Raw genomic sequence first — 23,897 nt, forward strand, 5'->3', positions numbered from 1 at the left:
ACTACTCTGTAAACTGGCCATCTCTGTATACTCGTCGCAAGACCCACTGGTTAGGCCTCACTCCCCTCTATCTGAGACACCTACTGCAGCCCTCATCCTCCACATACAACACCCATTCTGCCAGTCACATTCTGTTAAAGGTCCCCAAAGCGCACACTTCCCTGGGTCGCTTCTCTTTTCAGTTCGCTGCAGCTAGTGACTGGAACGAGCTGCAAATAACACTCAAACTGGACCGTTTTATCTCCATCTCTTCATTCAAAGCCTCAATCATGGACACTTACTGACAGTTGTGGCTGCTACACATGATGTATTTTTGTCTCTGCCTTTTTGCTCTTTGTGTGGTTGTCTGTGCCCAATGTTTGTACCATGTTTTGTGCTGCTACCATGTTGTTGTCATGTTGTGTTGTTGTTTTAGGTCTCTCTTAATGTAGTGTTGTCTCTTGTCGTGAGGTGTGTTTTGTCCTATATTTTTATTTATTTTTTAATCCCAGACCCATCCCCGCAGGAGGCCTTTAATAAGAATTTGTTCTTAACTGACTTGCCTAGTTAAATAATGGTTTAATCATTTATTTTAAAAACATGTTCAACTAAGAAAAAGATTCTCTCATTGCACATTTATAAAACAAAAACTAGACAACTGCGTGCGACAGAAACCGAGCATGAATTTTCCACAATCATGTTAATACTCCTGTCTAAGTAGGGTCTGTACTGTTCAACATTAGAGTTGAGACCTAAAAAGGATATTGTTATTAAGGGTAAGTTCTCCTCTAATACAGTAAAATGTCTCAATGTTTTTCGGTGTACATATGACCGATTATGTCGGACCAAACCTCAGCTACAAATAGCGAGTTGAAACTGCTTGTTGTCAGAGAAAGAAATGATCTTTAATCTCTTGTTGTTGTGAGTGACAGGGGGAGGGTTGTCTGTGTGCGAGTGGGAAGGTGCACAGTGCACACAACACAGAAGGAGTGAAAGAGACGAGACCAAAAATACACACTCAAAAATACAAACTTTAAAAAAAGTAAAACCTCAATTCTTGCAATACAGGCATTTGGAACAAGACGCTAAAATATAAATTAGAACTAATCAAATGAATTTGATATCATCGCCCAGCCCTAACGCAAACAAATATTCAGACAAACAAACAAACACAGGCAGAATGTCCTGACCCATTTTGCTTGACAGAGTGTACTATAGAGGGCTATGCTGCCAACAAACGCATTTAAAAATTCTATTATTACCCTTGTTACAGGTCACTAGATAAATGCACTACTGGCATGTAAATTCAGCTGATGATAAATCTGTTTGGAAGACATGACTGCACACTACCAATGTTCCCAAAGATCTGATAGGATTTCATTAGTAATCTCTATCTAGTAACTAGTATGTAGCAGCTAGACTAAATAGGTGAAGTGAATACGCTTAATCATAGATGACTGTCTGATGTTCTTCCAAGAACATTGTTGTGCTGATGTGTGTTAAGCTTGCTGTGCCTCATTCTGATCTCTTTGTTTACCGTAAACTCAACAAATCATTTGAATGGGTGGCTCTACCCTTGTGTCTTTGTGAATGATGTTATTACTACAAAAGTATACGAGCCCACGTTATAGTGGTAAACACATTTTCACAACAAATGAATGTACCTTAGTATCATCCCCAAAATTCATAATTTGCAGTGGATGAGACCATTCCCAAGAAAGCCTTCTGCATAATGCTGTCACTAACCAGGTTTCCATCAAACCTTTTATGTGAGTAAAGTACATATTGAATAAACCGCCCTTATGGAAACAACACATTTGTTCGTAAACTTTACAAATGTTGACAAAACAAAATACAAATGTTTTTTTTTTTTTCATTGAACCTTAATCCAGGCGAGTCATTTAAGAACACATTCTTACTTACAATGACTATTTAAGTTCTGATTATTACATGCCAAGACCAATGCAACATTTTTAGTGATAAAACCATGGTGGAAACTCATTTAACCTATATTATTATTTTTTAATTCGGTAAATGGAAATTTAACCGTAAAAGTTATTTTTATGCCCACTACCTCATCACGCACAGCCTTTTATCCGCAACAATTCAATTTGATGGAACATCTCTGGTGGGAAAATGTGCATATTGTTTTTTATGTATATTCGCATGCAAATCTGTTGCCAATTGGATGGAAACCTAGCTAGCGTCATCTTTATAAATGTTGTTTGCGTGTTAAATTGTCAAGTTTTACAAGCACAACAACAGTATATTAATTTATCACTTGTACCTATGCTCCATGTCAGCAACCATAACTAAAACCACATCAGAGTAGTTCAAACAATAACTCATAATAACTAACTCATATGCTGAAACTTGGAATGCTGCTGCTCGTGGCAAGATGAGAACTTGGCCGTTCACCAGAAACTCAGCACTCTTGGATCTGCATTCCGATGGTCATAAGAGGTTGATTGTCAGAATCAATCCACCAACCATCAATTCACTCTCTCAAGGAAGTTATATTTTATAATAAATCTTGACAAAAATAAAAGGTGATATTTGACTACTGATGAGATTGCTCCGGTCTTAAGCATCGTGCCATTGTATTAAGCCACAGTTATGAAGCCTGTACACATCTTGATAATATCCGATTATGTCTGATATAGCCTAACACTGGAAGCTTGTGATGGCCTCCTGGCTTCACCCTCCTACCTGGTACAGCAACAGTCAAAACTGGTTGACGTGATCTCATTCCAACTAGAAATGGCAGTTTTGCCCTCTGGATAGTGATGGGGGGGGGAATGTCATCAGCACACATTTCGCAGTATTATTTTGGACCATATATATTACTTTGACTCAAATATATTATAATTATTCGTTTTGTTGCTAGGTAGCGTTAGCTGGCGCTAGTCGTCTATACCGGCGCCAAAACTCAGCTATTTGTCATCCTATCACTTGTTTTCCATCTTCTTTTTAAATAGTGAGCCAACATGTTTTTAGCACTTATTTCCTTGACTGATCAAATCTCATTTTCTCACCTTTGGGATGGAATCCCTTAAGAATGAAAAGCACAAGGCTCTAGGGGCAGCAGGTAGCCTAGCAGTTAAGAGTGTTGGGCCAGTAACCTAAAAATCACAGGTTCAAATCCCAGAGCCAGTGGTGGAGGGTGGAAACATCTGGCATTCTGCCCTTGAGCAAGGCAGTCAACCCCCAACTACAACTGCTCCCCGGGCGCCAATGACGTGGATGTTGATTAAGGCAGCCCCCTGCACCTCTGATTCAGAGGGGTTGGGTTAAACGCAGAAGACATATTTCGGTTGAATGCATTCAGTTGTGCAACTGACTAGGTATCCCCTTTCCTTTCCTAGTCTCATGAGAGAATCTGTTGTCTCTGTCTCATGGAAACCGATTGAGTACAATTAGGTGCAAACAGAACACCATCAATCAAGCTGCAAAACAAACTAACCACAGTGCTGACCCTGCCACCCACACACACACACACATCACCTTTCTTGCATTAAAGACAATTTTATAAAAGGCCAACACTCTCTTACCAAATGGGTAATCTTTGCTCAGAATTGTATCAACACACCCCTCTTGCTACAATTGTCCACAATGGCATCACGATGCCATTACATTTCCTATAGGCCTACGTCTCTCTCTAATGCTCTACGGTAAACCTATCCCCTGCAAAACATAATACAGAAATACACCCTAACTCCCCCTGAGAGACTTGAGTGGCCTCAGAGCCTGGCTAATGGTTTCTGCCAGAATGGAACATTATTCAGAATTCAAGCCAAAGCAAGCCTGTTCCTCCATCTTCATTGAAACCAGTTTTCCACACCACACCAGGAGCTAGGTATTACAGAGTGAATTAGACAGGACAAAAGGAGGGCATTATTTCGGCTTGACATTAACAATGGTTGAATACGTGGATGGAAGAGCAAACACAACGGAGGAAGACAAGGCATCATTTGGGTTGGAAGCATCTTCGAAAGCTTTTAAGCGCCTGAAATGCATGTTGAAATATGTAGGCTAATACTACAGGTCACGTGAAATCTGGGTGATGTTTTGTTTGTGTACGAGTCCGTGAATGAGAATGTCCTTCTACCCTGTGTGTGAGTCAAGAAAAAAAGCAAATGCAAACCAAATGTGGAGGCAGCAACATTTACTATGTTATTTGGCCAGCTACATTTGACTGTGTGTATTGAATCTTTTTTTCAGTAATTTTTTTACTGCGAGTCGCAAGTCAAATGAAGACGTATCAGATGTTTTTTCCTTGTTTTACTATCCTTGAGGGGACTTTTGGGGATTGAACAAACTCACCCACCCACCCACCCACACACCCCATCTCCATATATTCACTTTCACCCACAGATTCCCTAGCCACCTGACTCACCAAAACACACCATCCCCCACAAACACCCCAGACACAGACTTTCACTGCCCTCCACACACCCACCCACCCAAATGTAAAAACAACCCCCCACCCCACTCACCCTCTGCCCTGTGGAGCTCCAGGGCCAGCTGCTCACGGGCACGCCCCTCCTCCCCCAGCCTTTCCTGCAGATCCTCCTGCCGCCGCAGAAGATCGCCAATCTCCTGGTTGTGATGGAAGGACTCGCGCATCAGCTCCGTCTGGGTGATCTGCGCATGTTCCAGCTGATCAGGGTTGGGAAGATAGGGGGCGAGACAAAGACCATTACTTTAGTGATCAAAGAGCATTTGAGGAAATACTTGAGGTGGAGAATAATTCTGAATAAAACATTGAGATACACAAAGCCTTAAAGTAAGTTTGTCCACACAGATTGACTCAGTTTGTAAGAGTGTGGCACTAGCAACACCAGGGTTGTGGGTTCGAATGCTCCTGGGATCACATGTACAAACAAATGTATATACTCAGTGCACTATAAACTGCTTTGGATAAAATAATCTGCTAAAATGGCACATGGCATATTATTAAATAAAATCCCATGTCATGAATGAATGAATGAATACTCTGCTGTCATTTACGGACATAACCTCTCTCTACGGACAATATGCTGAGCCTTGTGACAGTAGGTATAATGGGAATATTTTATGATCACCAGTCATGGTTTCCAGTTCGTGTCCAAAGTGAAAGTAAAAAATGAGGACCAATCAATCAAAGCAGTAGGCCCACTTAAGGATAATGGGTGGAACAAAACTACACTAGCATATAAGATACACAGAGGGTTCACAACACACACGGCCTGCGTGGCTATGCTTAAATGAGTAGGGAATCCCAAAAACAACTACAGGGCAATGCAAAGAGGTGTGGAGAAGGTTAGCCGTATACAATTCAGTGGTAAGTCCCGAGTTGTACAGTGGCACATCATGACAGTGTAAATATTTTCTCACTCGCTTCAAATACTCACATACAGAACCTGCATAGCTAAAATTAGTAAACCTACACCCCAGTTTGACATTCATCAAGGAACTAACAACATGTATGACCTGTCATTTAATTCTTAGCCCTTTAACTTTGAAAAAGGATGACAGGTCTAGTAGACGTTGCACTGTGACGTGTTCACAAAAGCCTTCTATCCTGGCTGAATTAGCGTGGAATAAACCACTGACTTGCACAACATATACACACACGTATGTGGACACCCCTTCAAATGAGTGGCTTCGGCAATTTTAGCCACTGCAGTTGCTGACAGGTGTATAAAAAATCAATCACACAGCCATGCAATCTATATAGACAAACATTGGCCTCGCTGAAGAGCTCAGTGACTTTCGGAGTGGCATCGTCATAGTATGCCACCTTTCCAACAAGTCAGTTTGTCAAATTTCTGCCCTGCTAGAGCTGCCCCGGTCAACTGTAAGTGATGTTATTGTGAAGTGGAAACGTCTAGGACCAACATCGGAAACGTCTAGGACCAACAAGAGGTAGACCACACAAGCTCACAGAAAAGGGACCGACGAGTGCTGAAGCTTGCCAATATCATCCGTCTTCGGTTGCAATATCACTTCCCGAGTTCCAAACTGCCACTGGAAGCAACAACACAATAACTGTTCGTTGGGAGCTTCATGAAATGGGTTTCCATAGCCGAGCAGCCGCACACATGCCTAAGATCACCATGCGCAATGCAAAGCATCAGCTGGAGTGGTGTAAAGCTTGCCTCCGGAGCAGTGGAAACGCATTCTCTGGAGAGATGAATCACGCTTCACCATCTGGCAGTCCGACGGACGAATCTGGGTTTGGCAGATTCCAGGAGAACGCTACCTGCACCAATGCATTGTGCCAACTGTAAAGTTTGGTGTAGGAGGAATAATGGTCTGAGGCTGTTTTTCCATGGTTAGGCACCTTCTTCCAGTGCAGGGAAATCTTAACGCTACAGCATACATTGACATTCTAGACAATTAAATGCTTCCAACTTGGTGGCAACAGTTTGTGGAAGGCCCTGTCCTGTTCCAGGAAATGTCCTCATGCACAAAGTGAGGTCCGTACAGAAATGGTTTGTAGAGATCGGTGTGGAAGAATTTGACTGGCTTGCACAGAGCCCTGACCTCAACCCCATTGAACACCTTTGGGATGAATTTTAATGCCGACTGCGAGCCAAGCCTAATCTCCCAACATCAGTGCCCGACCTCACTAATGCTCGTGGCTGAATGGAAGCAAATCCCCACCGCAATGTTCCAACATCTAGTGGAAAACCTTCCCTGAAGATTGGATGCTGTTATAGCAGCAAAGGGTGGACCAACTCCATATTAATGCCCATGATTTTGGAATGAGATGTTTGACGAGCAGGTGTCCACATACTTTTGGTCATGTAGTGTATAAGCACCACAATTCACATGCAGTTGGTTTTACATAGCGAGACTTCCATATCTCCCACAGCAGCAAAAGTCATACTGCAACATTATGACAACCAGGAAGTAGTCACGCGATCATGCCACCCTGAAATCTTGGAGTAATTTTTTGCTCACGTCACATGATTACCTGCTCAGATGAAAGCAGAGTAGGGAGATGTGTAACCTTCATTTTAACTAGGCAAGTCAGCTGACAACGATGGCCTACCCCGGACGACGCTGGGCCAATTGTGCGCCGCCCTATCTTGGACTGTATAGGCTACTCACTGTGTTTTTCACTGTATAAGTTGCCCAGTCAAAAAATACTGCTGTCAAGTAAATTCACTGTATAACGCACTAGTGTAGACTCCTACATAGGAGGGGTTGTATGTAGGTCATGTTATGAACTGTATACAATAATGGCCAAAATTTCTGTTTAGAACATCAAGTTAGCCAAATGAAAGACACTTTCAGATTAATGATAAAGAGTAACTGTCCAGACTGAGTCATATTTACTTCACTAGTTATACAGTTCCATATAGGTTACATGGAAGGTCAGCAGCTGAACGTAAACTTACTGTATAGGGTGGCGTGGGCAGGGAGATCTTAGAGATCACCTTAAGGAGGTGACCATTGGTCCTGTGGTTGACGTGCGAGATTTGCGTTTGTACCACCACAGAGTTTTTCTCATTGAGGACGCTGGAGAGGGGGAAAGGTCGGGGCAGGGGCACGCGAGATTCCACCTCGTACACATCCTGATCTTCCCCTTCCATCCACATTGCCTGGTGGCTCGAATTCCAATACGAGCGGTAGGAATCCATTGTGGTGGACAATTTAAGGGTTTTCAATTACCAACTAGTGTATCCTTGTAGCGCCCTCCCTTCCCTACAAATTTCCACGGATTGTATGAATTCGCCGGTGATCCTTTCAGCATCTACAGTGCACCTACTGCGATGGATGGAGTCTTCAGCTGAGACTAGCAAAGCAGGGGGAGAGCCCAAGAGGGAAGAGCAGCAGAGGGCAGATGAGTCCCGACTACGTAGCCGGGCTCTAGACAACAGTCTCTACAGAGCTGCCAGGCACAGAGCCTTGGGGAAATACACTGGCGTCTCAGTTCAGAATCAGAACCACACGCATAGCGTGCTGAAGAGACAATTAAAGGTCCCAAGTAAATACTGAGAACTAGGTCCTCCCTTGAAACAAAGTTTCAAGTCATAAAAGAAAAGATACCGGTAGTGCTTCTCCTTGTGTAGGAGAAAAGTAATCCTTTGTGGGGTAGAAAGTCCAAAGTCACATATTGTACCTGGGACAAAAAGGCATTCCTGAATCCTGGCAGTGATTGAGGGGGGTAAAATAAAGCAAGACCTAGCTTTAATATCCTGTGCACCTCTGACAGACTTTTCTCTCTGTCTGTTTTGCTCACTATCTCAGAGCACAGCGTGACCTTGCCCCTCAGCAGCACTCACTCCCACTCCCTCGCTCTCTTTCTCCCTCGGGAAGCTCATTAACAATTCCATGCCGCCACGGCAACGCAACACCGACCCGCAGGGAAGGGAAGCCTCCCGGTCCCCCCTTAATTGCTTTACACATGGTGCAGCCAACCAAGTGTTAACTCTGAAGCCGCCCGATCCAGTGGGGCTCTCGCTGCCCTTCTCATTTCAGTATCTCTCCCCCTCTTTCGGTCACCCTCTCATTCTTGATCTCTCTGTAGCCCCCTCTAGTCTCTGTCACCACACTTTTCTAGCTCATTCTAGTTCCATGTCCCTCCCTCTCTCTCTCTCCCGGTCTCTCCTTATACACCAGCCTACATGTCAATGTCTATCTCGGTCTCGCTCTATCCCTCTCGAAACAGACATAAAAGAAGGTTGTGGTCTAAATTGTTCTCCCAGTGTGTTTTGCAGCAGGCAGGCAGAGTCTCTCCCTCTTCACTTCCAGATTGATAGCATGGGCAGGATATTGTTCAGCGAAAAGGGGGAGGGAATAGTTAGCGTAATTTCAACCCCCCCGGGCTAATGGGGCAGGTATAGCTTTGCAAATACACACACTCCCTCTCCCACACACACATATCCTTTTTGGAGGAGCTTGTCAAACAGGATTGATATTCCGTCAGTGCAGATGAACTGACTGAGACAGGTTTCCTAAAAAATACCGCCGTAGCCGCCCTGGTCTCGCGAGCAAGTGAACCGTAAAACAGTCATGGAATTACACAATCAACACGTTAGCCTTAAATGTCACTCACTGATCTATGTATAATACAAGGGTAAGTGAGCAACACCTGCTACAGCAAATTATTTCCAAAGCCAACCGACAAGACACTTAACATTCCAGAAAAACACATTACAATCAAGCATAATTCACACGACCAGGCCCTACAGACAGGAAACAACAATCCACGATCATTCACTCACAAAGAACTAATTAGTCAATTCTGTCAGGGAAGAAACCATTAAATGGGTAGTTCGGGATTTTCTCCAGTCATATGAACACGTATACATTTTTTATGCATCTGTGACCAGTATGAAGGAAGTTAAGAGGTAGTTTCGTGAGCCAATACTTGAGAAATTCTAGGAGAGCCACACACTCTAGGAGCTCAGATGCAATATTTTAATAACCTACGTTTCGACAAACAAGCTGTCATCATCAGGGTAAAATGACAAACACTACAGGGTGACTAGTTTATATAGTGTCAAAGGACAAACACAGGTGTCTGTAATCATTGCCGGGTGTGGCCTGATATCATTGGTTCATTCTCAGATATAAAATAACATACCACAAACACGAAAGGATAGCATACGATCATAGATACAATTTGGCAACATAGGTCTACAAACATTTACAATAGCAAAATCACAATAATCACAAGAATGGCTTCAGATCAAAGTCTATGTTGAGAACGAAGGGGGCAAGTGTCTTTAAATTAAAGATCCAGGCAGCCTCACATATTAACAATAAATTGTCAAGGTCACCCCTTCTTCAATGGAGGGTGACGTGTTCGATGCCGATATAATGTAGGGACGAAGTGGTTTGCTTCTAAAAAGAGGGCTGCAACTGGATAAGTCGAGTTTTTGCACCTAATGGTGCTACGATGCTCCGAGATTCATACTTTTAAATTGCGCTTTGTTTACCCATATAATTTACACCACAAGGACAAGTTATAAGGTTAACAACGGCCTTAGTGGAGCACATGATAACACCTTTGATTGGGATCGGTTTCCCTGTTTGGCGGTGTTTGAAGGCTCTACATTTATAAGTGCCATTGGATTGAGCACAGCCATTACACTTGTAGTTTTCATCCAGTAAGGGCGCAAATAGACATTGTGCAGGGATATCTTGGGGTGGTAAATCATAGTTTACCAATTGATTTCTGAGATTTCTGACCTGCAAGAACACGACCAAGGGAGGGTCAGAAAACACATTACCGATACAGTCATTGGATCTTAGAATGTGCCAATGTTTGTGAACAAGTCCCTTAATTTGTTCAGAGCACTTTGAATAGCGGGTAGTTAGAACGCAAGAATGCTTCTTTTTGCGAGGCTGTCCTTGAAAAAGATCAGGTCTCGGTTTGTTTTGAATTTTCTCAATGGCAGAATTAATCTGATCATTTGAATTTTGTTTTTCAAGGGAAGCGGTAGACAACTATCAGCCCTCAAACTGTTACGATCAGTAGGTTACCTGTAAAGATCAGTGTATAGAACATTATCCTCACACAAGATCAGAAGAACGTGAGCCAATACTAACTAGCATGCCAGGCGTTTCCATAGACTTCCAGTCATTGCACCAATGCTAGTTGGCAATTGCACCAACGCTAGTTGGCAATTGCACCAACGCTAGTTGGCAATTGCACCAATGCTAGTTGGCAACTTCCTTCAAACTGAACACAGAGACATACAAATGGTATCCAGAAGTTCAGCGGATTCTGGGGAAGTAGATAAAGGGCTTCATTGCCCAAATCCCCAATATCCCTTTAAATTAACCAGTAACGTTAGGTCTTGTGAGGACAGAGATCTTGAATGATTTGTGAGCTTGGCTTCCCATTACTAGGCAGTAATCCCCAGTTTGAAGTGACACAGTGTTTGACATGTATTCGAGTATACCCTGGTCAACATTCCAAATATAAAATAGGCTTTTTATTGATTTAAGGTTGGACCGTTGGCAACTTCACACTCACCCACTGATTCAGAGTACACAAACCGGTGACTTTTATTGGGCTGTCCGGGGTAGGGAGCAAGAGATCTTGCAATGACCTCCACACACACACTCAGTTTATCGGTCTGTATTAAAAAAAACTAAGGTTACAAGTGGCTTGTTAGGTCTTTAAAACGCCTGATAGATGCAATCACCTCTTTTACATGTGTATTGGAATAGGCCGACCGTATATCATACAACATGCTTCAATAGAAGTTCTCACACACAGGTTGCATGCAAAGTTCAGCCTTTGCATGAGGAAACAGTCAAGGGGCCCAAATACTTTCCGAATGCACTGTATATACAGTTCCAGGCAAAGGTTCAGACACACCTACTTATTCAAGGGGTTTTCTTTATTTTTACATTGCAGAACAATAGTGAAGACAACAAAACTATGAAAGTACACATAGGATCATGAACTAACCAAAAATGTGTTAAACAAATCAAAAAATATTTTATAATTGAGATTCTTCAAAGTAGCCACCCTTTGCCTTGATGACAGCTTTGCACACTTGGCATTAACTCAACCACCTTCATGTGTAAAGAAGGTGTACTTCCGGCGCCGACAGAGATGGCCGCCTCGCTTCGCGTTCCTAGGAAACTATGCAGTTTTTTTTTTTTTTTTTACGTGTTATTTCTTACATTAGTACACCAGGTCATCTTAGGTTTCATTACATACAGTCGAGAAGAACTACTGAATATAAGATCAGCGTCAACTCACCATCAGTACGACCAAGAATATGTTTTTCGCGACGCGGATCCTGTGTTCTGCCTTACAAACAGGACAACGGAGTGGATCCCATGCAGCGACCCAACAAAAACGACTCCGAAAAAGAGGGAAACGAGGCGGTCTTCTGGTCAGACTCCGGAGACGGGCACACCGTGCACCACTCCCTAGCACTCTTCTTGCCAATGTCCAGTCTCTTGACAACAAGGTTGATGAAATCCGAGCAAGGGTAGCATTCCAGAGGGACATCAGAGACTGTAACGTTCTTTGCTTCACGGAAACATGGCTCACTGGAGAGACGTTATCCGAGGCGGTGCAGCCAACGGGTTTCTCCACGCATCGCGCCGACAGAAACAAACATCTTTCTGGTAAGAAGAGGGGCGGGGGCGTATATGCCTTATGACTAACGTGACATGGTGTGATGAAAGAAACATACAGGAACTCAAATCCTTCTGTTCACCTGATTTAGAATTCCTCACAATCAAATGTAGACCGCATTATCTACCAAGAGAATTCTCTTCGATTATAATCACAGCCGTATATATCCCCCCCCCCAAGCAGACACATCGATGGCTCTGAACGAACTTTATTTAACTCTCTGCAAACTGGAAACGATTTATCCGGAGGCTGCATTCATTGTAGCTGGGGATTTTAACAAGGCTAATCTGAAAACAAGACTCCCTAAATTTTATCAGCATATCGATTGCGCAACCAGGGGTGGAAAGACCTTGGATCATTGTTACTCTAACTTCCGCGACGCATATAAGGCCCTGCCCCGCCCCCCTTTCGGAAAAGCTGACCACGACTCCATTTTGTTGATCCCTGCCTACAGACAGAAACTAAAACAAGAGGCTCCCACGCTGAGGTCTGTTCAACGCTGGTCTGACCAAGCTGACTCCACACTCCAAGACTGCTTCCATCACGTGGACTGGGAGATGTTTCGTATTGCGTCAGATAACAATATTGACGAATACGCTGATTCGGTGTGCGAGTTCATTAGAACGTGTGTTGAAGATGTCGTTCCCATAGCAACGATTAAAACATTCCCTAACCAGAAACCGTGGATTGATGGCAGCATTCGTGTGAAACTGAAAGCGCGAACCACTGCTTTTAATCAGGGCAAGGTGTCTGGTAACATGACTGAATACAAACAGTGCAGCTATTCCCTCCGCAAGGCTATTAAACAAGCTAAGCGTCAGTACAGAGACAAAGTAGAATCTCAATTCAACGGCTCAGACACAAGAGGCATGTGGCAGGGTCTACAGTCAATCACGGACTACAGGAAGAAATCCAGCCCAGTCACGGACCAGGATGTCTTGCTCCCAGGCAGACTAAATAACTTTTTTGCCCGCTTTGAGGACAATACAGTGCCACTGACACGGCCTGCAATGAAAACATGCGGCCTCTCCTTCACTGCAGCCGATGTGAGTAAGACATTTAAACGTGTTAACCCTCGCAAGGCTGCAAGCCCAGACGGCATCCCCAGCCGCGCCCTCAGAGCATGCGCAGACCAGCTGGCCGGTGTGTTTACGGACATATTCAATCAATCCCTATACCAGTCTGCTGTTCCCACATTCTTCAAGAGGGCCACCATTGTTCCTGTTCCCAAGAAAGCTAAGGTAACTGAGCTAAACGACTACCGCCCCGTAGCACTCACATCCGTCATCATGAAGTGCTTTGAGAGACTAGTCAAGGACCATATCACCTCCACCCTACCTGACACCCTAGACCAACTCCAATTTGCTTACCGCCCAAATAGGTCCACAGACAATGCAATCTCAACCACACTGCACACTGCCCTAACCCATCTGGACAAGAGGAATACCTATGTGAGAATGCTGTTCATCGACTACAGCTCGGCATTCAACACCATAGTACCCTCCAAGCTCGTCATCAAGCTCGAGACCCTGGGTCTCGACCCCGCCCTGTGCAACTGGGTACTGGACTTCCTGACGGGCCACCCCCAGGTGGTGAGGGTAGGCAACAACATCTCCTCCCCGCTGATCCTCAACACTGGGGCCCCACAAGCGTGCGTTCTGAGCCCTCTCCTGTACTCCCTGCTCACCCACGACTGCGTGGCCACGCACGCCTCCAACTCAATCATCAAGTTTGCGGACGACACAACAGTGGTAGGCTTGATTACCAACAACGACGAGACGGCCTACAGGGAGGAGGTGAGGGCCCTCGGAGTGTGGTGTCAGGAAAATAACCTCACACTCAACGTCAACAAAACTAAGGAGATGATTGTGGACTTCAGGAAACAGCAGAGGGAACACCCCCTATCCACATCGATGGAACAGTAGTGGAGAGGGTAGCAAGTTTTAAGTTCCTCGGCATACACATCACAGACAAACTGAATTGGTCCACTCACACAGACAGCATCGTGAAGAAGGCGCAGCAGCGCCTCTTCAACCTCAGGAGGCTGAAGAAATTCGGCTTGTCACCAAAAGCACTCACAAACTTCTACAGATGCACAATCGAGAGCATCCTGGCGGGCTGTATCACCGCCTGGTACGGCAACTGCTCCGCCCTCAACTGTAAGGCTCTCCAGAGGGTAGTGAGGTCTGCACAACGCATTACCGGGGCAAACTACCTGCCCTCCAGGACACCTACACCACCCGATGTTACAGGAAGGCCATAAAGATCATCAAGGACATCAACCACCCGAGCCACTGCCTGTTCACCCCGCTATCATCCAGAAGGCGAGGTCAGTACAGGTGCATCAAAGCTGGGACCGAGAGACTGAAAAACAGCTTCTATCTCAAGGCCATCAGACTGTTAAACAGCCACCACTAACATTGAGTGGCTGCTGCCAACACACTGACACTGACTCAACTCCAGCCACTTTAATAATGGGAATTGATGGGAAATGATGTAAATATATCACTAGCCACTTTAAACAATGCTACCTTATATAATGTTACTTACTCTACATTATTCATCTCATATGCATACGTATATACTGTACTCTATATCATTAACTGTATCCTTATGTAATACATGTATCACTAGCCACTTTAACTATGCCACTTTGTTTACATACTCATCTCATATGTATACACTGTACTCGATACCATCTACTGTATCTTGCCTATGCTGCTCTGTACCATCACTCATTCATATATCCTTATGTACATATTCTTTATCCCCTTACACTGTGTATAAGACAGTAGTTTTGGAATTGTTAGTTAGATTACTTGTTGGTTATTACTGCATTGTCGGAACTAGAAGCACAAGCATTTCGCTACACTCGCATTAACATCTGCTAACCATGTGTATGTGACAAATAAAATTTCATTTGATGTGGTTGTCACCTATTATTCTACAATGTAGACAATAGTAAAAAGGAAAGAAAAACCCTTGAATGAGTAGGTGTCCAGACTTTTGACTGGTACTGTATATATAAACACTGGATTGGCTGACGCTATGTATTGGCCATTGAAGGGCTATGAAGGCACCCGTCGGCCATATTGGCACTCTCCAGTGGCACTTTCCAGTGAGAGCATTCATAAGAATGAATGGAATTCTACAGTATTTCAATTAAAGTTTTCAAGAACAAAATTACAACTATTGCTTGTTGTAGCAGGGACAGTAACATTAGCACTAAGGAATATGTTATATTTTAATAGAAATGTTACATTTGTATGTTTAGCTCACATAATATAATTAAAGCATATGCATCAGTGTCAGTAATAGAAGAAATGTGTCAAAAACAAAAAGGTAGACATTAAGAAATGCATTTCAATAACTTCTAAAATCTTTTTTTTTACAATCTTTTTTTTATAGAGGATTGCCAAGCTGGCTGTGTGGTGGCTACAATACAGTGCCTCCTGTCAGTCATCCAGGGTTTATACACATCATTGTGTGGGTGTCTACTGTGTGTGTTCGTAGGTGGGAAGAGTTAGCCAAATTATTTTGCCAATTAGCTTCTGCCGGCTGGTGTGCCGACCGTGTCGAGTTGGTTTGACTTTGGATCTCCGGGGCAAGTTAGTGACCGTCAAATTACACAATGTAATGGGAATATTTTCATGTGGCACACCTTTTCATTATCATTAAATGCTTTCAAAAAGTGTATATGAATTTCTCTAACTTGGTTGGTTTAAGGCTTTTAAGTTATGGAAATTTGGAGCTATTGGAATCTTTACATTGTCCCATGAACAATTGAAGTCGGAAGTTTACATACACTTAGGTTGGAGTAATTAAAACTCGTTTTTCAACGTCTCCACAAATTTCTTGTTAAAATATAGTTCTGGCCAGTCGGTTAGGGACATCTACTTTGTGCATGACACAAGCCATTTTTCCAACAATTGTTTACAGACAGATTATTTCACTGCATCACAATTTCAGTGGGTCAGAAGTTGACTGTGCCTTTAAACAGCTTGAAAAATTCTAGAAAAGTATAAAATGGCTTTAGAAGCTTCTGTTAGGCTAATTGAGATCATTTGAGTCAATTGGAGGTGTACCTGTGGATGTATTTTAAGGCCTACCTTCGAACTCAGTGCCTCTTTGCTTGACTTCATGGGAAATTCAAAAGAAATCAGACAAGATCTCAGAAAAAAATTGTAAACCTCCGCAAGTCTGGTTCATCCTTGGGAGCAATTTACAAACGCCTGAAGGTACCACGTTCATCTGTACAAACAATAGCACGCCATTATAAACACCATGGGAACACGCAGCCATCATACTGCTCAGCGAAGAAGAAGCCACTGCTCCAAAACCATCATAAAAAAGCCAGACTATGGTTTGTAACTGCACATGGGGACAAAGATCATACTTTTTGGAGAAATGTCCTCTGGTCTGATGAAACAAAAAGGGAACTGTTTGGCCATAATGACCATCGTTATGTTTGGAGGGAAAAGGGGAATGCTTACAAACTGAAGAAAACCATGCCATCAGTGAAGCACGGGGTTGTCAGTATAATGTTGTGGGGGTGCTTTGCTACAAGAGGGACTGGTGCACTTCACAAAATAGATGGCATCACGAAGGAGGAAAATTCTGTGGATATATTGAAGGAACATCTCAAGACATCAGCCAGGAAGTTAAAGCCTGGCCACAAATGGATCTTCCAAATGGACAATGATCCCAAGCATACTTCCAAAGTTGTGGCAAAATGGCTTAAGGACAACAAAGTCAAGGTATTGGAGTGGCCATCACAAAGCCCTGACCTCAATCATATCGAACATTTGTGGGCAGAACTAAAAAAGCGTGTGCGAGAAAGGAGGCCTACAAACCTGACTCAGTTACACCAGCTCTGTCAGGAGGAATGGGCCAAAAATCCCCCAACTTATTATGGGCGCTTGTGGAAGGCTACCCAAAACGTTTGACCCAAGCTAAACAGTTTAAAGGCAATGCTACCAAATACTAATTGAGTTTATTGTAAACTTCTGACCCACTGGGAATGTGACGCAAGAAATAAAAGCTGAAATTAAAATCATTCTCTACTATTATTCTGACATTTCACATTCTTAAAATAAACTGGTTATCCTAACTGACCTAAGACAGAGATGTTTTACTAGGATTATAGTCAGGAATTGTGAAAAACTGAGTTTAAATGTATTTGGCTAAGGTGTATGTAAACTTCTGACTTCAACTGTAAATTGTGTAATTTACAGATGCTCCCAACTAGCCACATAGGGATATTTAAAAGTCAGTGCATTTCCTTGAATCTCTTCTGAGCTATTTTTTACATGCACAACCACTACACCATGAGTAATGCTTAAATATAGGACAAACAGAACAGAAGATGCAGTATGATGCAGAAACTCTACCACATTTTAATGATGTATCAAGTATCTCTAGGCTGGCAGAGGGCACACACACAGTGAATGGGTAGTAGTAGCCTTTAGTTTTTATTTAACCTTTATTTAACTAGGCAAGTCAGTTAAGAACAAATTCTAATTTACAATGACGGTCTACCCCGGTCAAACCCTCCCCTAACATGGACGATGCTGAGACAATTACGTGCCACCCTATGGGACTCCCGATCACAGCCGGTTATGATACAGCCCGGGATCGAACCCAGGTCAACAGTAACACCTCTAGCACTGCAATGCAGTAGCCTGAGGGGTAGGAGTCATCGGAGTCCAGCTGGATTATAATAGGCTAGGGGGAGGAAGAGAGACAACGCTCTATGTAAATCCACATATATCTGTAGGCAACCACTGGGATTGAACCAGCCCTATTGTGTGGTGAGTTAATTCTAGCTCCGGCTATCTAATAGTGAATAGGATTCTGCAATCTCATCTCTAAAGGGACTATGTGTGAATAGACTAAAAAACCACAGGGGGTTATGATTGTGTAAAATACAGTGTATTATCAGTGAGTGGCCATTTACATGTTTGCCAATAACCTCATGCATGTAATTTATGTATTTGACAAAGAGCGCATGTAGCCCATGTCATTGTAACTTCAAAAACTTTACAGCAACAAGCAACAGTACGGGACTGTCAACAAGAGAATGTTTAGGTGATTAATCCATTTCCAACCGGTGTATAGCATTGGTATTTCGCTCACACACAGTTCACGGAATGGTGTATTTATAGTATGTAGCCTACCGCTAGATACAGCAGAGGCTTTAGTTTGCGCCACAATGCTTTAATCAACAGCAGCCTTTTAAATGACGATCAACTTGAAAAAGATAATACAAAATTATATAACAGATTCATTTTCTGTATGGTCCACAACCTTTGTGCTGAGCACACCACGCTCTTACTATGTGAACCTTGCTGTGATGTACCTGATTGGTCGTCTCTGTGATGGCCACCAGCAGTTTCTCTACGGCGGCCTGGAGGCGGGAGCTAATATTCATGAGGTACTCCTCATTCTCCAGCTGAAGCTCCGCTCCTGGCAACAGGATGTGGCAGTCAGTCATCATCTGCTGGGACAAATCCAGGTCCTCGTCCATCTCTGTCTCACCCGACCACACGCTCACGTCACCAGCCCCAGTCTCGCTGCCTTGGCAACTCTCAGTGGTCGACGCATCTGAGCAGGAAAAATGGAGGGCAAAGTTAATTGTCAAGAGAATACACTTCATTGGAAAAAATATTGTTTTCATTGTCACCAATATCAACCAGTCATTCATTTAATAATTTTCATCCAAACGATTCATTTTATGGCAAAGCATTCATCAACAATTATAATATAAGGCATGGTATCCCAGGTCTTAATCACACAAGGCTTCTGAGGAGTTGCCCATCCCTTCCTTGGCATAGTAGTATGAGCACTGTCCTTATGTTTATTGGTCACATACACGTATTTTTCAAATTAAATTGTATTTGTCACAAGGTGTAGACCTTAGTGGAATGCTTACTTACAAGCCCTTAACCAACAATGCAGTTAAAAAATAAATATATTTCCCACAAAAAAATAAGAATAAGAGATAAAAGTAAAAAATAATTAAAGAGCAGCATTAAAATAACAAAAGCGAGACTATATACAGTCGTGGTCAAAAGTTGAGAATGACACAAATATTAATTTTCACAAAGTCTGCTGCCTCAGTTTGTATGATGGCAATTTGCATATACTCCATAATGTTGTGAAGAGTGATCAGATGAATTGCAATTAATTGCAAAGTCCCTCTTTGCCATGTAAATGAACTGAATCCCCCAAAAATGTCCACTGCATTTCAACCCTGCCACAAAAGGACCAGCTGACATGGCAGTGATTCTCTCATTAACACACATGTGACTGTTGATGAGGACAAGGCTGGAGATCACTCTGTCATGCTGATTGAGTTTGAATAACAGACTGGAAGCTTCAAAAGGAGGGTGGTGCTTGGAATCATTGTTCTTCCGATGTCAACCATTTTCACCTGAAGGAAACACGTGCCATCATTGCTTTGCACAAAAAGGGCTTCACAGGCAAGGATATTGCTAACAGTAAGATTGCACCTAAATCAACCATTTGTCTGATCATCAAGAACTTCAAGGAGAGCGGTTTAATTGTGGTGAAGAAGGCTTCAGGGTGCCCAAAAAAGTCCAGCAAGCGCCAGGACCGTCTCCTAAAGTTATTCAGCTGCAGGATCAGGGCACCAACAGTAAAGAGCTTGCTCAGGAATGGCAGCAGGCAGGTGTGAGTGCATCTGCACACCACAGTGAGACAAAGACTTTTGGAGGATGGCCTGGTGTCAAGAAGGGCAGCAAAGAAGACACTTCTCAGCAGGAAAAACATCAGGGACAGACTGATATTCTGCAAAAGGTACAGGGATTGGACTGCTGAGGACTGGGGTAAAGTCATTTTCTCTGATGAATCCCCTTTCCGATTGTTTGGGGCATCCGGAAAACAACTTGTCCGGAGAAGAAAAGGTGAGAGCTATCATCAGTCCTGTGTCATGCCAACAATAAAGCATCCTGAGACCATTCATGTGTGGGGTTGCTTCTCAGCCAAGGGAGTGGGCTCACTCACAATTTTGCCTAAGAACACTGCCATGAATAAAGAATGGTACCAACACATCAACAGAAGATCAACTTCTACCAACCATCAAGGAACAGTTCGGTGACGAACAATGCCTTTTCCAGTATCATAAGGCAAAAGTGATAACTAAGTGGCTCGGGGAACAAAACATCGATATTTTGGGTCCATGGCCAGGAAACTCCCCAGACCTTAATCCCATTGAGAACTTGTGGTCAAACCACAAGAGGCGGGCAAGACAAACAAAAACCCACAAATTCTGACAAACTCCAAGCATTGATTATGCAAGAATGGGCTGCCATCAGTCAGGATGTGGCCCAGAAGTTAATTGACAGCATGCCAGAGCAGATTGCAGAGGACTTGAAAACGAAGGGTCAACACTGCAAATATTGACTCTTTGCATCAACTTCATGTAATTGTCAATAAAAGCTTTTGACACTTGTGAAATGCTTGTAATTAAACTTCAGTATTCAATTGTAACATATATCTAAAGACACTGAAGTAGAAACTTTGTGGAAATTAATATTTGTGTCATTCTCAAAACTTTTGCCCACGACCGTACATTGGTACCGGTACAGAGTCAATGTGCGGGGGCACCGGTTAGTCGGGGTAATATGTACATGTAGATTGAGTTATTAAAGTGACTATGCATAGATAATAACAGAGTAGCAGCAGTGTAAAAGAGGGGGTGCGGGGGCAATGCAAATCGCCTGGGTAGCCATTTGATTAGATGTTCAGGAGTTTTATGGCTTGGGGGTAGAAGCTGTTTCGAAGCCTCTTGGACCTAGACTTGGAGCTCCGGTTCCGCTTGCCGTGCAGTAGCAGAGAGAACAGTCTATGACTAGGATGGCTGGAGTCGTTGGCAATTTTTAAGGCCTTCCTCTGACACAGCTTGGTATAGAGGTCCTAGATGGCAAGAAGCTTGGCCCCAGCGATGTACTGGGCCGTACGCACTACCTTCTGTAGTGCCTTGTGGTCGGAGGCCAAGCAGTTGCCATACCAGGCAGTGATGCAACCAGTCAGGATGCTCTTGATGGTGTTGCTGTAGAACCTTTTGAGAATTTGAGGACCCATGCTAAATCTTTTCAGTCACCTGAGGGGGAATAGGATTTGTCGTGCACTCTTCACAACTGTCTTGGTGTGCTTGGACCATGTTAGTTTGTTGGTGATGTGGACACCAAGGAACTTGAAGCTCTCAACCTGCTCCACTAAAGCCCTGTCGATGAGAATGGGGGCGTGCTCTGTCCTCCTTTTCCTGTAGTCCATAATCATCTCCTTTGTCCTGATCACGTTGAGGGAGAGGTTCTTGTCCTGGCACCACATGGCCAGGTCTTTGACCTTCTCCCTATTGGCTGTCTTGTCGTTGTCAGTGATCAGGCCTACCACTATTGTGCGATTGGAAAACTGAAATATGGTGTTGGTGTCGGGCCTGGTCGTGCAGTCAAGAGTGAACAGGGAGTACAGGAAGGGACTGAGCACCCACCCCTGAGGGGCCCCACTGTTGAGGATCAGCGTGGCGGATGTGTTGTTCCCTACCCTTACCACCTGGGGGTGGCCCGTCAGGAACTCCAGGATTCAGTTGCAGAGGGAGGTGTTTAGTCCCAGGGTCCTACCCTGGGTGATGAACTTTGAGGGCACTATGGTGTTTAACACTGAGCTGTAGTCAATGAATAGCATTCTCACACAGGTGGGAAAGGGGCAGTGTGGAGTGCAATAGAGATTGCATCATCTGTTATTGATGTTATTGCAGTTTAGCGAAATGCTTGTGTGCCTAGCTCCAACAGTCCAGTAGTATCTAACAAGTCACAAATCTAAAGAATGGAATAAATAAATATTAGGATGAGCAATGTCGGGGGAGGCATTGACTAAAATACATTAGAATTATGTATATACATATGAAATGAGTAAAACAGCATCTAAACTTTATTAAAGTGACTAGTGTTCCATTATTAAAGTGACCAGTGATTCCATGTCTATGTACATGTAATTACTGGTGCATGGTTGATCAACCGGGTGGTAGCCGGCTAGTGATGGCTATTTAACAGTCTGATGGCCTTGAGATACAAGCTGTTTCAGTCTCTCGGTCCAAGCTTTGATGTACCTGTACTGACCTCACCTTCTGGATGAAAGTGGGGTGAACCTTCCTGTAACATTGGGTGCTGTAGGTGTCCTGGAGGTCAGGCAGTGTGCGTTGGGCAGCCTGCACCATCCTCTGGAGAGCCTTACGGTTGAAGGGCAGTGCAGTTGCCGTATTAGGCGGTGATGCAGCCCAACAAGATGCTCTCTATTGTGTATCTGTAAATGTTTTATGAGTATCTTAGGGGCCAAGCTGCATTTCTTCAGCCTCCTGAGGTTGAAGAAGCACTGTTGCACTTTCTTCACCACACTGTCTTTGTGGGTGGACCATTTCAGACAGTGATGTGTACGCCGAGGAACTTGAAGCTTTTCACCTATTCCACTGCAGTTCCGTCAATGTGGATAGGGACGTGCTTCCTCTGCTGTCTCTGGAAGTCCACGATCAGCTCCTTCATTTTGTTGGCGTTGAGGTTATTTTCCTGGCACCACTCCGCCAGGGCACTCACCTCCTCCCTGTAGGCTGTCTCGCCATTGTTGGTAATAGGCCTACCACTGTTGTGACGTCTGCAAACTTGATTGAGTTGGAGGCATGCATGGCCACGCAGTCATGGGTGAACAGGGAGTACAGGAGGAGGCTGAGCACTCACCCTTGTGGGGCCCGTGCTGAGGATCAGCGAAGTGGAGGTGTGGTTTCCTCCCTTCACTACCTGGGGGGTGGCCCGTAATGAAGTCCAGGACCCAGTTGCACAGGACGAGTTTCAGACCCAGGGCCCCAAGCTTAATGATGAACTTGGAGGGTACTATGGTGGTGAATTCTGAGCTGTAGTCAATGAATAGCATTCTTACATAGGTATCCCTCTTGTCCAGATGGGACAAGGCAGTGTGCAGTGTGATGCATCGTCTGTGGACCTATTGGGGCAGTAAGCAAATTGAAGTGCATCTAGGGTGGCAGGTAAGGTGGAGGTGATATGATTGTTAACTTGCTTTTAACTTTTCAGTTCACGTCACAGTCAAATAAGCCGTCAACAGCTATACTTCGTTGATAAAATACCAGAGCATTTGAAAAAGGTAACAAACAAAAAAGTCAAGCGGTTGGTTAACTAACTAGTTCTCTGAACTGTAAAATCGAACCACAATAATTAACCCTAGTTATGCAAGCACACGTGTGTGTGTGTGTCTCTCATGTGTGTACAGAGGGCAGGCAGATGTTTAAATTGGGGGAGATGTTCCCACACTAGAGCAGACTTTACCACTTAAAGGGATACTGCAAGATTCTGGCATTTATCCACTTACCCAGAGCCAGATGAACTTGTGAATAACATGTTCATGTCTCTGCGTGCAGTTTGAAGGAAGTTAGCAGTAGTTTGCTAACTACCTTTACTACTGTACCCGTCGACTTCCAGTCATTGCACTTAAAATGCCAGAGTCTCGCAGTATCCCCTTAAGCCTGTAGACACATAAGGGAGAGGCATATTGTTAAGCTTGACAGGGCATTTTGTCTTAAACACACTTGTCATGTTTGGGGACTCCACCTTCAGGCCACATACCAAGAGATGAGATGAGTATACAGACGCTAAGGAGTGTAATGGTATTACCACTATTGTCTGATATTTAGGGAGTGGTTGGTGGAATGGGTGGACCATAAAATTGTCCAGGGTAGGGTATACTGCTGTTGTGCCCTTGAGCAAGTGCACCTGACTTCAATAGCTTA

The 23,897-nt window shown here is 43.8% G+C and overlaps 1 protein-coding gene across 6 annotated transcripts in view; it reads right to left on the bottom strand.

Annotated features, from left to right (window-relative positions):
* The window catches only part of akap9 (A kinase (PRKA) anchor protein 9), a 160,832-nt gene that overhangs the window by 51,290 nt on the left and 85,645 nt on the right, over window positions 1-23,897 (bottom strand). For all 6 annotated transcript variants that reach the window (XM_024441461.2, XM_024441459.2, XM_024441460.2 and 3 more), the window contains 2 exons: window positions 18,438-18,682; window positions 4,476-4,638 (listed from right to left, as the gene is read on the bottom strand). In XM_024441461.2, the coding sequence (XP_024297229.2) occupies window positions 4,476-4,638; window positions 18,438-18,682 (408 nt within the window). The remainder of the gene's footprint in view (window positions 1-4,475; window positions 4,639-18,437; window positions 18,683-23,897) is intronic.

Source organism: Oncorhynchus tshawytscha, linkage group LG13 (genome assembly GCF_018296145.1).
Source record: "Oncorhynchus tshawytscha isolate Ot180627B linkage group LG13, Otsh_v2.0, whole genome shotgun sequence".
Classification (NCBI taxonomy): domain Eukaryota; kingdom Metazoa; phylum Chordata; class Actinopteri; order Salmoniformes; family Salmonidae; genus Oncorhynchus; species Oncorhynchus tshawytscha.